The sequence below is a fragment of the Phyllobates terribilis genome, unplaced genomic scaffold, assembly GCF_046119375.1.
Source record: "Phyllobates terribilis strain yellow unplaced genomic scaffold, ASM4611937v1 Scaffold_3__8_contigs__length_932513732, whole genome shotgun sequence".
Taxonomy (NCBI): Eukaryota; Metazoa; Chordata; class Amphibia; order Anura; family Dendrobatidae; genus Phyllobates; species Phyllobates terribilis.
Genome location: NW_027362763.1, coordinates 261,327,735 through 261,342,073, shown reverse-complemented (window position 1 = coordinate 261,342,073; position 14,339 = coordinate 261,327,735). Strand labels below are relative to the sequence as shown.

Below are 14,339 nucleotides of genomic sequence, written 5' to 3'. Positions count from 1 at the left end.
TTCCAGCAATGTACCCTTCACCTCAATGCACTTCCATTAAATTGTGTGTAATATAGAGAAATGACACAGGGAAAAAGTATTGAACACATGAAGAAAGAGGTACAAAAAGCCCTGGAAAGTCAGGACACCAGCTGAAATCAGTAAGCAGAAAGCAATCCTGCCACTTAGAGAAAATATCAGCTGGTTCAATTGATGGCCTGTAAAAAGGTCTCGTCATTACCAAGGTGCCACACAAAAAAATAAATCTCATGAAGGGTAAATCCAGTGAGCTGTTATGACCTTCACAACCTTACTGTTGCAAAACATACAGATGGCACAGAAGAATTTCTAAACTACTGAAGGCAGGGACAGCTCCAGGTTTTCGTGGGCCCCAAGCGAATGAGTCTCAGTGGGTCTTTTAACACATACCACGGACTCATGATGCAAAGATATGGCAGAGAAATATAAGTATAGTACAATGCCGAAGATTTCACTTCTTACATTACATGAGCGATATCTATTGTAAATTCTACAATAGCTCAGAAACCGGCGAACCCTTGCAGACAGGACAGTATAGTCCTCCATACAGTATTATGGACCCCATATAATGCTCCAGACAGAATAATGGACCCCATATAATGCTGCATACATTAAAAAAAAAAAATGAAAAGAAAATATCAAATACTCACCACTCCTCACTGGCCTATGCTCTGTTCCTCGGTGTCGCAGTCTTCCAGCTCTCTGCACCGTTATGCTCAGAGCAGAGGGCGCGCTGTAGTGACGTCATTGCACCCTCTGACCTGAGCCGTCAGAGTGTCAGAAGACGCCGAAGCTGCGGAGGAACAGGGAGAGGTACTGCAAGTGCTGGGGCCCTGAGCAAGCAGGGGGGTGCTCACTCGCAGGCACTGGGCTCCCCCGGCTCACGAGCACCAGAGCGTGCCGGGACCCAACGGCGAGTGGGCCCTTCCCCGCTTGCTTAGGGCCCCAACACTTGCCGGGGTGCTGACGCTGGTCGTGACTGAAGGTTCCAGTGAGCACTGTTGGGGCCATAATCCAGGAGTGGAAAGAACATTTCACCAAAAACCGGCTACGTGCTCCCCAAAAGATTTCAGACAGAAGTGAAAAGAATTAATCAGAAGTGTTGTCCAAGAGCCAAGGACCACCTGTGGAGAGCTACAGAAAGACCTGGAATCAGCAGGTACAATTGTTTTAAAGAAAACTACAAGTAATACACTCAACCTCCACGGCCTGTATGCATGCTCACCACACAAAACTCCATTGCTGAACAAAAAGCATGTTCCAATGTGTTTAAAGTTTGCTCAACATTTAGACAAGCCTGTGAAATCTTTGGAGAATATAGTCTGGTCAGATGAGACCAAAATTGAACTATATGGATGCCATAATACACACCATACCAATAGTGGAGTTTGGAGGTGGGAACATCATGGTGTGCGGCTGTTTTCCAGCATACGGCACTGGCAAACTACATTGAAGGAAGGATGAATGGACAAAAGTACCGGAGACATTCTTCATAAAAATCTGCTGCCATCTACCAGGATGATGAAGATGAAATGAGGGTGGACATTTCAGCAAGATAATGATCGCAAACACACAATCAAGGAAACTCTAAATTGGTTTCAAGGAAAGAAAATAAAGCTGCTAGAATGGCCTAGCCAATCACCTGACCTGATTCCAATAAAATTTATAGAAGGCACTAAAGCTCAGAGTTCAAATCCTGAAGGTCCCATGGGCTCCTTCTATGAAGAGTGTTTATGTGGAAGAATGGGCCAAAAAACACACATGGAGCAACGCATGCGACTAGTTTCTCCATACAGGAGGCATCTTGAAGCTGTCATCACCAACAAAGGCTTTTGTATGAAGTATTAAATAACTTTCAGTAAGTGTGTTCAATACTTTGTCCCCGTGTCATTTCTCATTACTACACAAAGTAATCTATGGACATCTATGATTTGATTTCTTTACCCGTGTGGATTAGATGGGTTGTTACCGATTTCTGGAGAGAATTTCATGTCAATAGCATCTTTAGAAATATATTTACTTGGTGATGTATTGAACACTCCTCCTTTCACCTGCTGCATAAAGCTAGTGTGAGCGAGCCTTAAATGGGGTCTTCCTAGTGGCTGTGACGACAGCACGAAGAGTGGGAGATATTGAAACTCTTAAGGTATCATACATGATGGTCTCTCACTTTGAAATTGAATCCATTCTTTTATCGATAGTGGTGCACCTGCTGTATATAATAAAGGTCAATAAGGAACATGAGGTTGTGATCCTTTTAACACTTTGAGATGCATACTATTAATACGCATCATAAAACCTGACATGTTCCTGTTAAATGTATATTTCTGTGACATTCACTTATGCCTCTACAATTACCGTATCTGTGGATGGTGGGGGGGGTAGCGTCAGAGCAGCGGGTCACAGGAGGCAGGAGTCGCCTGCAGCAGCTAACACTATGCCGCTGTTAAAGAAAATGAATATTCACTGCCCCACAATCCCATAGTCCCGCCCACCTATATGTACTTAAGCCAATGCCGAGTGGTGGGAGGGACTATGGGAATAGAGAGCACCGAATATTCATTTTCCTTAATAACGGGCAGTGTTAGCTGCAGGCTCCTGCAGGGCTCAGTGATCATGTATGCCCGCTATTAAGGAAAATGAATATTCACTATTCTCCATGCCCATAGTTGTGGGGAGCAGTGCCGTCGGTATGTGGAGGCGCATGGCAGTGACGTCACGTGCTGTTTATACACTGATGTCAGCTGCTGGTATCAGAACAGGACGTTGCTGGAGCAGTGGGAGGGTGAGTAGAATCCTTTATTTTTGTGTGTGTGTGTGGCATGAGGGGGCCATATATACCAGGATGGGATGGGATAGGGGGGGCCCATGATAGATCGATCGATCTATATACACACACACACAAATACCAGGATGGGGGACATCACCCCCATAACAGTATTCGCAGAAGATCCCCTCCCCCATAACAGTGCATCACGACCACATATTTTTTTGCTTCAATCCCCCCCCCCTTCCCCATTTTCCTCCTCTAAAACCTAGGTGCGTCTTATGGTTCGGTGAGTCTTCTGATCCGAAAAATATGGTACACATCCTTCAAACAATTTTTCTATTTTACTCAATCTTAACTTCATCATCCATTTCCATAGGTGACTTCATAAAATATGGTCAAAAATTTCCAAACATTTATGACTCCATTTGGCAAAATATTTATTTATAATAAATCTGTTCAAAAGCAGTTGGTCACATCAGTTATTCATTGTACATTATTGGGCTATTACAATGGTATTGATAAACGTATATAAACTAACTGCTTTTTTTGTACATTTTACAAAAGGAAATGAAAACAAAAAAAAATAAATCAAAAAGAAAAACAAAAACTAAAAAAAACAATTTGAAACACATGGAAAAAAGAAGAGGCGGATTCCGTTAAGACAAAAGGCAAAGCAGGATGAGTTGTTTGCACTGAGGCAATTGCTGCCATTATTGTTACCCGTACAAGTCCTCTGCATCGTGAATGCAACAAGACTTTAGTTTAGGTGCAGGCTCTGAAGAACGGAATCAGATGTCATGTACAGTAGCAGCTCCGGTCAACTGAACAACAGTACTGTATGTCAACACTGGGAATGGTTTCTGATAGAATTTCAAGCTGCACACAGTACTTTATACACCAGAATAAAAAAAAACACATTATTCCCATTCAGTAGTTCCTGGTGGCTTTGATGTCAAATCATACATTACTCGAGAAATTCCTGGGATCTTCTTAATTTCCGTCACCATTTTCAAAACAACCTACAAATAGTAAAAGGAGGAAATAAACAGTTTTAAAAAAGTATATATTTTGGAGACAAGTCTGCTATGCCAGTTCTATCCTATTAAAGGGAATGTCATGAAATTTATATTTGCATCATTATTGACTACGTAATTTTTAATACAAAATGATAAGTACTGTTTTAATATGTATCTATTTAATAATCTGTTTCTGCCGCTGCTGCGGGCTGCCATTTTTATTTGCCGTTTTGTAAGTGTCTAAACAAGACGCTGTATGTGGGAGATTGTGGCTGATGTCTAACCGCATCCTCTATACTGTGAACTGGGCACATCCCCTGGGCTGTCCATTTTAATGCACACCAGAAACACACGGCTTCTTTGTGTAGTATCATGTGTAAGTCTAAAGAAATCAGCCAAGATATCCGGAAGAGAATTGTGGACTTGAACAAGTCTGGCTCATCCCTGGGTACAATTTCAAGATACCTGAAGGTGCCTCGTTCATCTGTACAAACAATTATATGCAAGTACAAACAAGATGGGAATGTCCAGCCATCATACCGCTCACGAAGGAGACGGGTTCTGTGTCACAGAGATGAACGTGCTTTGGTCCAACATGTGCATATCAACCCAAGGACAAAAGCAAAAGACCTTGTGAAGATGATGGCGGAAGCTGGTAAGATTGTGTCAATATCCACAGCGAAACGAGCACTGTATTAACATGGGCTGAAAGGCCACTCTGCCAGGAAGAAGCCATTACTCCAAAAGAAACAAAAAAAGCCAGATTAATGTTTGCAAATGCACACAGGAACAAAGACCTTAATTTTTGGAGACACGTCCTGTGGTCTGATGAAACTAAAATTTAACTTTTGGGTATAATGACCATCGTTATGTTTAGAGGAAAAAGGGAGAAACTCTTGGAAGCCTAAGAACACCATCCCAACTGTGAAACATGGGGGTGGCAGCATCATGTTGTGGGGTTGTTTTGCTGCAGGAGGGAAGGGTGCACTTCACAAAATAGATGGCATCATGAGAAAAGAAGACTATGTGCCAATACTGAGCAACAGCTCAAGACATCATCCAGGAAGTTAAAGCTTGGGCGGAAATGGGTCTTCCAAATGGACAATGACCTGAAGCATACTGCCAAAATGGTAACAAAGTGGCTTAAGTATAACAAAGTCAATGTTTTGGAGTGGCCATCACAAAGCCCTGTTCTCAATCCTATTGAAAATGTATGGGCAAAGCTGAAAAAATGAAAAAACAGGTGCAAGCAAGGCGACCTACAAAGCTGGATTAGTTACACCAGCTTTGTCAGGAGGAATGGGCCCAAATTTCGACCAATATTGTGAGAAGCTTGTGGAAGGATATCCCAAACGTTTGACCCAAGTCATTCAGTTTAAGGGCAATGGTAGCAAATACTAATGAAATGTATGTAAACTTTTGACTTTGAAGTAAGTAATAAAGATGCCTTAAAACATTCTCTCTCATTCTGGCATTTGGCAAATATTAAAAATTATGGTAATCCTAATTGACCTAAAATGGGAAAGGTTTATTCTGATTTCATGTCAGATATTGTGAAAAACATGCATATGTGTCTTTCCATATAGTGTATGTAAACTTCTGGTATCAACTGTAGGTCAGGCAACGGCGGTGAGCGCCGGTCAAGCAACCTGGTATTGTACTAGTTATACCAGGCTACGGAGCTATCCTCACTGCTGGAAGAAGGCACAGCCAGAGAGCTAATCTGTATAACTAGAGCATTGCTGCAGCAGAGACGTCATCCAGTGCGGAGAACGGCTTAGTAGCCTGGTGTACTCACTGTCATGGTAACTGCAGTGTTCAGAGCAGTGTAAGCATCATGCTGCTGAGCTCTAACCACTTACTCTATAAAGCCTCATTCACATGTCTGGTTGTGCAGGGGCATTTGAATGAGGATTTATTGCTGTGTCTGCAGAGCGCATCAGAAGCCTGTGTGTGCAGATGCAGTAGTAAAGCCTCATCCAGACGTCCCTGCATTAGGAGACATCAGAATTAGACGTTACAATGACTGAGTAGAGCCATGCATCTAATCCTGTCCTGTGTAATATACTCCGTCCGAGTACCTAATCCCTGCACATGATGGAGTGAGCAGAACCAACTAACAATCCGTGCTGATAGCCGTCCTCAGTGACAATGTTCATATGTCAGTATCACATTGCAGTCACCAACAAAATCTCTGCACTGTCATCCTAAACTTCATCCTCTTATTCCACCACCGGGGCTGCCGCAACGCCCAATCTACTGTCTCCTTCCCCATTATCCTGTAGACAGCCAGGGCAGGGCCCTCTCCCCTCTGTACCAGTCTGCCATTGTTAGTTTGTGCACTGTAATGTACATCTGTATTTTGTATGTAACCTCTTATGTACAGCACCATGGAATCTAAGGTGCTATAAAAATAAATTTCAGATGGTCAGTTTCTGCAGCAGATTTTCTATGAATCCTGTATAAGAGATTTCGTAAGATGCAGCAAATTTTCCAGATGAAAAATCCACTGCACAACCGCCTCGTGTACACTCCCTTTGAATGCTGCAAACTACAGATTATTCATGGCTAATGTTGCATTATTTGATAGCTGCCCCAGTTTTCTGGAATGCACTACCCCAGACGGTCCGATTAATACCTAGGCCGCACATTTTAAGCGTACTTTAAAAATACATCTCAGGCCTATGAGGTCAATTCCCTAACCTAACTCCTCCCTGTTCCCGCTTTCAAAAATTTTCCTTAGAATTTGCTCCCTCCTATTCATCTGTCTCCACATCCTCCATGCACCCAATAACACGTGGTAACTGCACTTATGACCGATGCTAGCTAATGACCGGATCATTCAGCATTATTTGAAGTGCCCTATATATTATAATTTATTTTTCTACTTAGGAAACACAGATTTAGTGGTTTTAAATCTATTTAAATCTGTGATGACAGCAGATTTTCAGAGCACCCATCAGATTCTGAGTGCTCCTGTGGTCTCACACCTTTCATGCCTTAATCCCTTCCAGCATGGTCATTAGCTAATCACCCAATTTTATTTATTTTTTTTTAGTTTTTTTTTTTTTTTTTAGTTTTCCACCTCTCTACATTTCAATAGCCATATATTTTACCCAACATGACTCTGCATTATTTTTTGGCGCACATATATAAAAAGAAAAAAAAAAAAATTACAATTAAGTTTTGTTATACTTTTCACATTTTACACCAAGTAAACCGTTGAATAAATGACGCAGGTTATTACAGTCATGTGTATACACAAATTGTGAAGGTTTTTTGTTATACATGTACAAATGTGTATTTCATATGAGGAAAAAAAATGGATGATCGTGGGAGGGGGAAGTGAAAGACTTTGTTAAAAGATACTGTGGCCTGGGCTTTATTACAAATATCCAGAAATAATAAAAAAAAATAATAAAAAAAAAAAAAGTAAAAACGAACGTGTAAATGATGGGGGAAAAAAAATACCTCTTCTGGAATCTCATTGCCTGGAGTGGCAGCAATGCCTGTCATAAAATCGCTGGTGATAAAAGTGCGGATAACCACAGACCTCTGACATGACGGCTGTTTTTGCAAAGGATCTCGATCAAAATGTAATGGTGTCAATATAACAGGCATCTGGCTTATCTTGCCGGCATAACCTGTGAAAATAGACAGAAATAAACCAAGGGTGCAGGGCTGTATGGAAAACTATAAGTACCTAGTGGAGATGTAGAGAAATTAGACACACAGCAGTCAGGTTTATATAGCTTGCTTGTATTTCATATAAAAAATGTAGAATTCTATTAAAGGAAAAAAAAAAATAACATCCGTGATATTAATGAATTATCCTTATATATGGGTCATCAATATCGGTTTGGTGGCAGTCCGACACCCCACTGATCAGCTGTTATTAGCACTGGGGGAGGCTGGATGTAAAGACTGAACGGTCCCGTATTGCGGAGCTGCCAAGTACTACAAATCCTATTCCTGCCACCACTAGAGCTGAACACTGGGGTATCAGACACCCACCAATCAGATATTGATGGCCTATGCTAGGACAGGTCATCAATATCATTGTGTCATCAATATCAGGTGTGTATACCCAATATGAAATTTAAAAGGGGTTCGAAATAATTCATAGCAATACGGTAGAGTATATGCTAATAGATACTTCGTGTAATACTAGCATATTACAGGTGCCCAAAAAGTTTCCCTCTAGCATATCTTAAAGCACCATGTATTGGTATAACTTTATTAACTTTAAAAGGAGAACAATTTAAAAAACAAATAAAAAATTCCTTCCATTGGAAACTGCATACAGTCCATTACGTATACCAAACGTGGAGAAAAATGGTGCATGACATAACCCAAGGAGAGTTTTGTCAAACGCCACACGGATCCTTACCAGACTCTCTTAAGATATTATGTGCCTCAAAGTCGGCTTGCCGCAATGTGCTGAGCACTCCTGTTGTTAGAAAGGTAGGAGTGACATCAGTGGGGGGCTCTTTCACTGGTGGTCCAAACACATATACAACTCTGCAAAAGAAGATGTACACAGCAGGTTAATCCAACTCCAATAATCAGAAAGCAAAACATTGGGCATTTGAGGACAGAGGAATACCACACACAGCAAGGTGCGCCATCAGATAGTACGTGACATACCTGTTAATGTTGTGGCACATGCGAGGAATTAGTCTGGATAAGTACATGAGAGACTCCCAGTGCGGGGCGTCTTTACTGGAGATACCACAAACGTAGCTGTAAGAGCGACAGTCGCCCTACAAGAAAGGAAGAACCTGTCTAATCACCTTAGTAAAGTAATACACAAAACTATTTACACATTTTTTATTTTTTTTTTGCCTGTGGAAACCGGACAGCTTTCAAAATGAGTGGTTGATAGGGACATCATTGACAATTTTTGCTAGAACATAGTTGAGGTACGCAGGCAACGGTTCTCAGGTTTAGCCAGAGTCTCTTTATTAAGTAGGAAAAGTTGTTTTTTTTTTTTTTTTTTTTTACTAATTAAAACTAGATAATGATTTTTTTTCAAAATAGATCTTTATTTTCTGTGCAAGTTTATATGAAGCAGCCGCCAAAAAGGTATTACAGCAGCTACATGGCCCATAGGAAAATATCTGGAGGTCTCATTGGAGCGCTTTCTGAGCATGCTCTATGAGCTGTGCAGAAGTCATTGTGCAGGGGGAAGGAGAGTTGTGACCATCAGCTTTTGTGAATGGTGCGATCCTGTGTTTTTTATATATAGGCGATACATTATATTGTAATTCTGCTTTTAAAGATGAGAAGGCTGCAGAAATGTCAGCTTATTGTGAATGTTGTCATCCTGTGTTATTGCCACAGTTTTGCTCTTTAAATGTACATGGTGCAGCACAATATCATTATTTTACAATCTATCGATACAGTTGTAGGAGATTTTGATTTTTTGTTTTTAAGAATTGGACATCTATTTTGGCGATACATACTTATAGTTACATAATATACGTTATTTTTCAGTAAAGGGGTTGTCCAGTCTAAAATGACAGTCACTATGTGGTTGCAGACTTGGGGATTTGCTGGTGTCAGATCTGGGAACGGTGGTCACGAGACCACAAGTATGCGATATGCACACTCCTGACCAGAATTAGACTGCACTGTTTCTAGCACGCTCAATGCAAGTGTATTGCAAGAGGCCAGAAACCGTCTAGTCGGATTCTTAAATGTTCTAGGACAAAGAAAAAAAAAAAACACAATATAAAAAACCACAGACTTGTCTTTTTATGCCGGTAACTTTACAGTATAATGTGTTATCTTATTACCACTTGTCTCAACTGAAAACAAATGAATTTGTCACAAAGTATGTGCACAAGAATCTGTACTTATAGCCAGGTAAAAAATTATACCCATAAAATGGCGTCCTTTTGGCACGTTAATGTGCCATAGTGAAACCAGCTATATGCGGTATTGAGCATGTGAGGACACCAGGTCTCGGTTATTTGAGTCGGTCAGTATGCTGGAACAAGCAACAAGTGACATGCTCATCACATTGCCGCTGCATCCAAGGTATGTAGGGCGCTTTCAGGCTGTGTGCCCACGATGCGTTTTTAATGCGTTTCCACAGCGTTTTTGCAGCTGCAGAAACGCATTAAAAACGCATGGTAGAAGGGCAGTAATGTTCCCCAATGATAATCCGCATGTGCTGTGCACATGCAGCGGAAATTTCCGCTGCGGATTATCATTGCGGAAAAAAAACTCAGCACTACCAATTATTTTGCGGAAGCGCTGCGTTTTCGCCGCCATTCACTTGCATTAGAACGCGCCAATTCTGCAAGACTGCATCTGTACTTGCGTAATTGGCGCGTTCTAATGTGCGTATGGTACCCGGGTGTGGAGGACAGGAGGCTCTCCTCCACACCAAGGTACCATAGAAATTGTAAAAAAAAAAAGAATAAAATAAAAAATAAAGATTATATTCACCTTCTGGCGGTCCGCGCTGCGCTCCTTCTCCTTTGCCGGCACATCGCTTTGGACTGTAGGACCTGCGGTGATGTCACAGTCATGTGACGGTAGGTCCTTCAGTACAGGGCATCGCGATATCCCGGCAGCCAGGAACGAGCACAGCAGCACACCCCGGGCCATCGGAAGGTAAGTATAGGTTTATTTTTTATTTTTAACCATTCTAAAAGGTCACACTATATAAATCCATGCTGTTTGCATGGATTCATATAGTGTGACCTAGTTGTCAAGCACTTTCCAAGTGATGCCAAAATTGCCTGGAAAGCTCTTGTCAATTCGCATGCGTTTTTTCTGCCAGGGGAGATGCAGAAACGCTCAGGAAAAAATCCGGAGCATTTCTGCATCGTGGGCACATAGCCTCATACAATTTTTACTTTAACTCAATGTGTCAATATTTTTATTATTTTTTTTTAAATGACTGCGAAAACTGTAAAACTCAATTGAGGGCATAAAAACCCCCCCAAACAAACAGCTTTTATATCTATACAGAAATACCAGAGTAACTGCACAATATAAGTCCTGACCTGCACTCCAACAGTTTTGATAGGTAACAAGAAGGCATTCAGTGAATGTAGACTAGTGATGTGCATCAGTTTCTCCTGGTCCTCTTCTGTTGTACAAGCTTTGACTCTCTGAAGGAGGGTGTGAGGCTGCAGGGGTTAATGACATATATAAGTAACACAGCATTACAATATCACACACACAGGTGCAGCGTACCGGCCGCTCATGGGCATTTTTCATACATACTATAACATTAAACATACATGTATGTGTATATACAGCAGCGCTAGGATTATATATGTATATACAGATATCTCTTTATATATAACTACCAACACTTACATTATGACAGGCAGTGAGACTATACATTATAGCTATCTATAACAGTGTTTCCCAAACTCCAGTCCTCACAGATCATGTTTTCAGGATTTCCTTAGTATTTAATAGGTGATGGAATTATGAAGGCATCAGACATGGCCACAGGTTCTCTCATCTGGGCAACATTAAGGAAACCCCAAAAACATGATGTTATGGGGGCCATGAGGACTGGATTTGGGAAACACTGATCCACACACACAAGCTAATTAAAAACAAATTTTGTGGGAAATATGAGCTAGGAAGTCAATCTTCGATACCTGTGGATCAGACCTTCAAGTGATTTACTTGAATGAGCCGCCCCTGCGGACAAGTACCAGGCCGAGCCGCCCCTGCGGACAAGTACCAGGCCGAGCCGCCCCTGCGGACAAGTACCAGGCCGAGCCGCCCCTGCGGACAAGTACCAGGCCGAGCCGCCCCAGCGGACAAGTACCAGGCCGAGCCGCCCCAGCGGACAAGTACCAGGCCGAGCCGCCCCAGCGGACAAGTACCAGGCCGAGCCGCCCCTGCGGACAAGTACCAGGCCGAGCCGCCCCTGCGGACAAGTACCAGGCCGAGCCGCCCCTGCGGACAAGTACCAGGCCGAGCCGCCCCTGCGGACAAGTACCAGGCCGAGCCGCCCCTGCGGACAAGTACCAGGCCGAGCCGCCCCTGCGGACAAGTACCAGGCCGAGCCGCCCCTGCGGACAAGTACCAGGCCGAGCCGCCCCTGCGGACAGGCCACCACGCCTGAGTACACATCGCAGGTGCAGAATTTTAGTTCTGATGGTCATGGGCTCTGACCACCTCTGATTGCTCATTGATCGTCTATCCTGATAAAATGCTATTAGAGGGTTTTTTTTTGTTTCTTTATTATAGAAAACACACCTTAAGTTTTACTGATGGACTATAAATTTTAATACACAGCAAACAGGTGACTAAATGCAGGTTTACCCACAAGATAAACTGAATTAGCACACCTACCTTTTTAACACTTGCTGAATAATCTGCAACTATTTTTAATATGTTGTTTGTTTCAGCAAAGTCTTTGCAGATATAAGGCTCTTCGGCACATATTACACGGATTGCTAAGCCAGGACCTAAAGGAAAATATAAAATACTTTAAATTAAATAAAAAATTAATTTGACGCATTTTATTCCAGCGCAACATTCATCAACCGCTCATCAAGGCTGGGGCGCAAAATGCCAGAGACTCCTGGACTGCAGGTCTCCAATTGTTTTGCTTGCGTACCTGGGAAGGGATGTCTGCTCACAAGTTCTTCAGGAAGGCCAAGTTCTCTTCCTAATATACGGACTTCATCCTTGTGAAAATCCTTTAATGGCTCTATGACTTTTCCCTAAAGAAAAGGTAACTGTAGTAATCTTATGAATGTGGAGCACAGAAGTTGCTGAACGGAGACTATTTTCTGTCTGCCATCAATCATGAACGCAAAATGTGTGTCAGCCCTGCGCGCCCATCTGCATCACTGCCGGTCATTAAAACGAGAAAGGCTATAGATGCAAAATGGACGACCAGACTGTCGCCTGCTGTGATCCTCTGTGTGAGAAGTCGCTCATGTGTGCTGCATGTTGGCAAACATTACTCAGTCCGTTACACACTGACAATACATTGAAAACATCAAAGTCTGGATCTGGCCGGAAAAGCAAGCTTTTTGTGCATTTTTTTGCATGAAAAATGAAGGCGATGGTGCCAAGCCATTTTGATATCAATGAGGAAAAAGTGCAGTAAAAAAGCTGAAAATATTGACATGCAGTGTCCATTAAAAAAGCACCACAGGTCAATAGCCTCAGGGGAAAAAAAATAAGCTGTGTGAATGGGATCTTAGAAATCTCATTCAATTGGCTGTTACGGCAGAACCCTTCCTTTTTTTCTGCAGGAAGAACAAATGGGGAAAAACCCCACAAATAATGCTGTGTGCATAAGCCCCAACTGAGCAACTTTTCCTCCCCATTTTCCAAGAGCTGTAACTTATTTATCCTTCTGTAGACTGTTTTACTTTTGTTTTTTTGCTGCGGGACAAGTTGTAGAAGGTAATGACCCCATTTAATGCACTGTAAAGCAGGAACAAAATTCCAAGTGCAATGAAATTGCAAACACAATGCCGCAGTTTTTTGGGTTTTGTTTTTACAGTGTTCGTTGTGCGATAAAAATGACCTGCCAATGGGATCCTCAAGGTCAGTACGATTACAGCAACACCAAACTAAAGAGTGAAAAAAATGGAAAAGTGATATATTTTTAATAATGTGCTGGTTTCTGAATGTTTTTTAGATCGGTAACATTATCATTCTTACATCGATCACAGATTTTCGGGTGGCAAGCTGACATTTTTATTGACATTTTGGAGTAGAAAAGACATTTGGAATACGTTTGTTTATCAGACATGCTGATACCACGTTTATTTTTTTATTTCCTTATTTTCAAAACAGCAAAAATGGGAGTTCATTTTTTTTTTTTTCATCTTTTAGTTCCCTTAAGCGTCTTGAACCTGCCATTGTTTGTACCACAGTATTGAAGTCAATTTTAAAAATCACGATGATCTGAATCCCAGCCACAGGCTGGTCTTCAAAGAGTACTGTAGCATCAGGGACGGGAATTTTCAGGAGACCTCCAATGCCATGGCCACCCAATGGCACCCCACAATCACATCACAGGGTGGTTGAGGTGTCAGATCATCAATGTCACACCTCTCTTGGTTTGCGGCATTAAATGCCACCATCGTACACAGTGGCATTTAGGTGGTTAACAGCAATGGGTGGACACAAGACATGTCACTCTGATGACATTGCAGATTCTTCTGCAGTGCCATGTAGCTGCAGAAGACCTTACAATTGGTCAGGGTCATTCAGGAGGCATAAGTACACACCCCCAGTGAAAACTATCTGATAACACCCACCAGGACTTAACTCATTAGGTGCCAAATATTTGATTGCGTACATCTTAGCAAGGGAGAGGCAAAATTAAAAAACAAACCTTTTAATCAGCTTTGCAGCCACTATTACATGGCATATCGAGTTCAACATGAAACATTGGGGGAAAGGTCCTCTTTAATTCTATACCTGCCTTTGAAACATATTAAACTCTCCAAGTATACACATAACCCTTTGGGTATATACGCTGGGGTAACTGTAAACAGCTGATGTCAGCTAAATTACATAGTCGGCAT

General features: G+C 41.9%; 1 protein-coding gene across 3 annotated transcripts in view; it reads right to left on the bottom strand.

The window, feature by feature from the left end:
• Nucleotides 1-3,208: 3,208 nt before the first annotated feature.
• The window catches only part of GMPS (guanine monophosphate synthase), a 49,972-nt gene continuing 38,841 nt past the window's right edge, over nucleotides 3,209-14,339 (bottom strand). For all 3 annotated transcript variants that reach the window (XM_073674765.1, XM_073674764.1, XM_073674766.1), the window contains 7 exons: nucleotides 12,407-12,512; nucleotides 12,139-12,254; nucleotides 10,824-10,949; nucleotides 8,452-8,567; nucleotides 8,195-8,325; nucleotides 7,276-7,448; nucleotides 3,209-3,807 (listed from right to left, as the gene is read on the bottom strand). In XM_073674765.1, coding sequence (XP_073530866.1) covers nucleotides 3,706-3,807; nucleotides 7,276-7,448; nucleotides 8,195-8,325; nucleotides 8,452-8,567; nucleotides 10,824-10,949; nucleotides 12,139-12,254; nucleotides 12,407-12,512 — 870 coding nt within the window. In that variant the 3' untranslated portion in view covers nucleotides 3,209-3,705. The remainder of the gene's footprint in view (nucleotides 3,808-7,275; nucleotides 7,449-8,194; nucleotides 8,326-8,451; nucleotides 8,568-10,823; nucleotides 10,950-12,138; nucleotides 12,255-12,406; nucleotides 12,513-14,339) is intronic.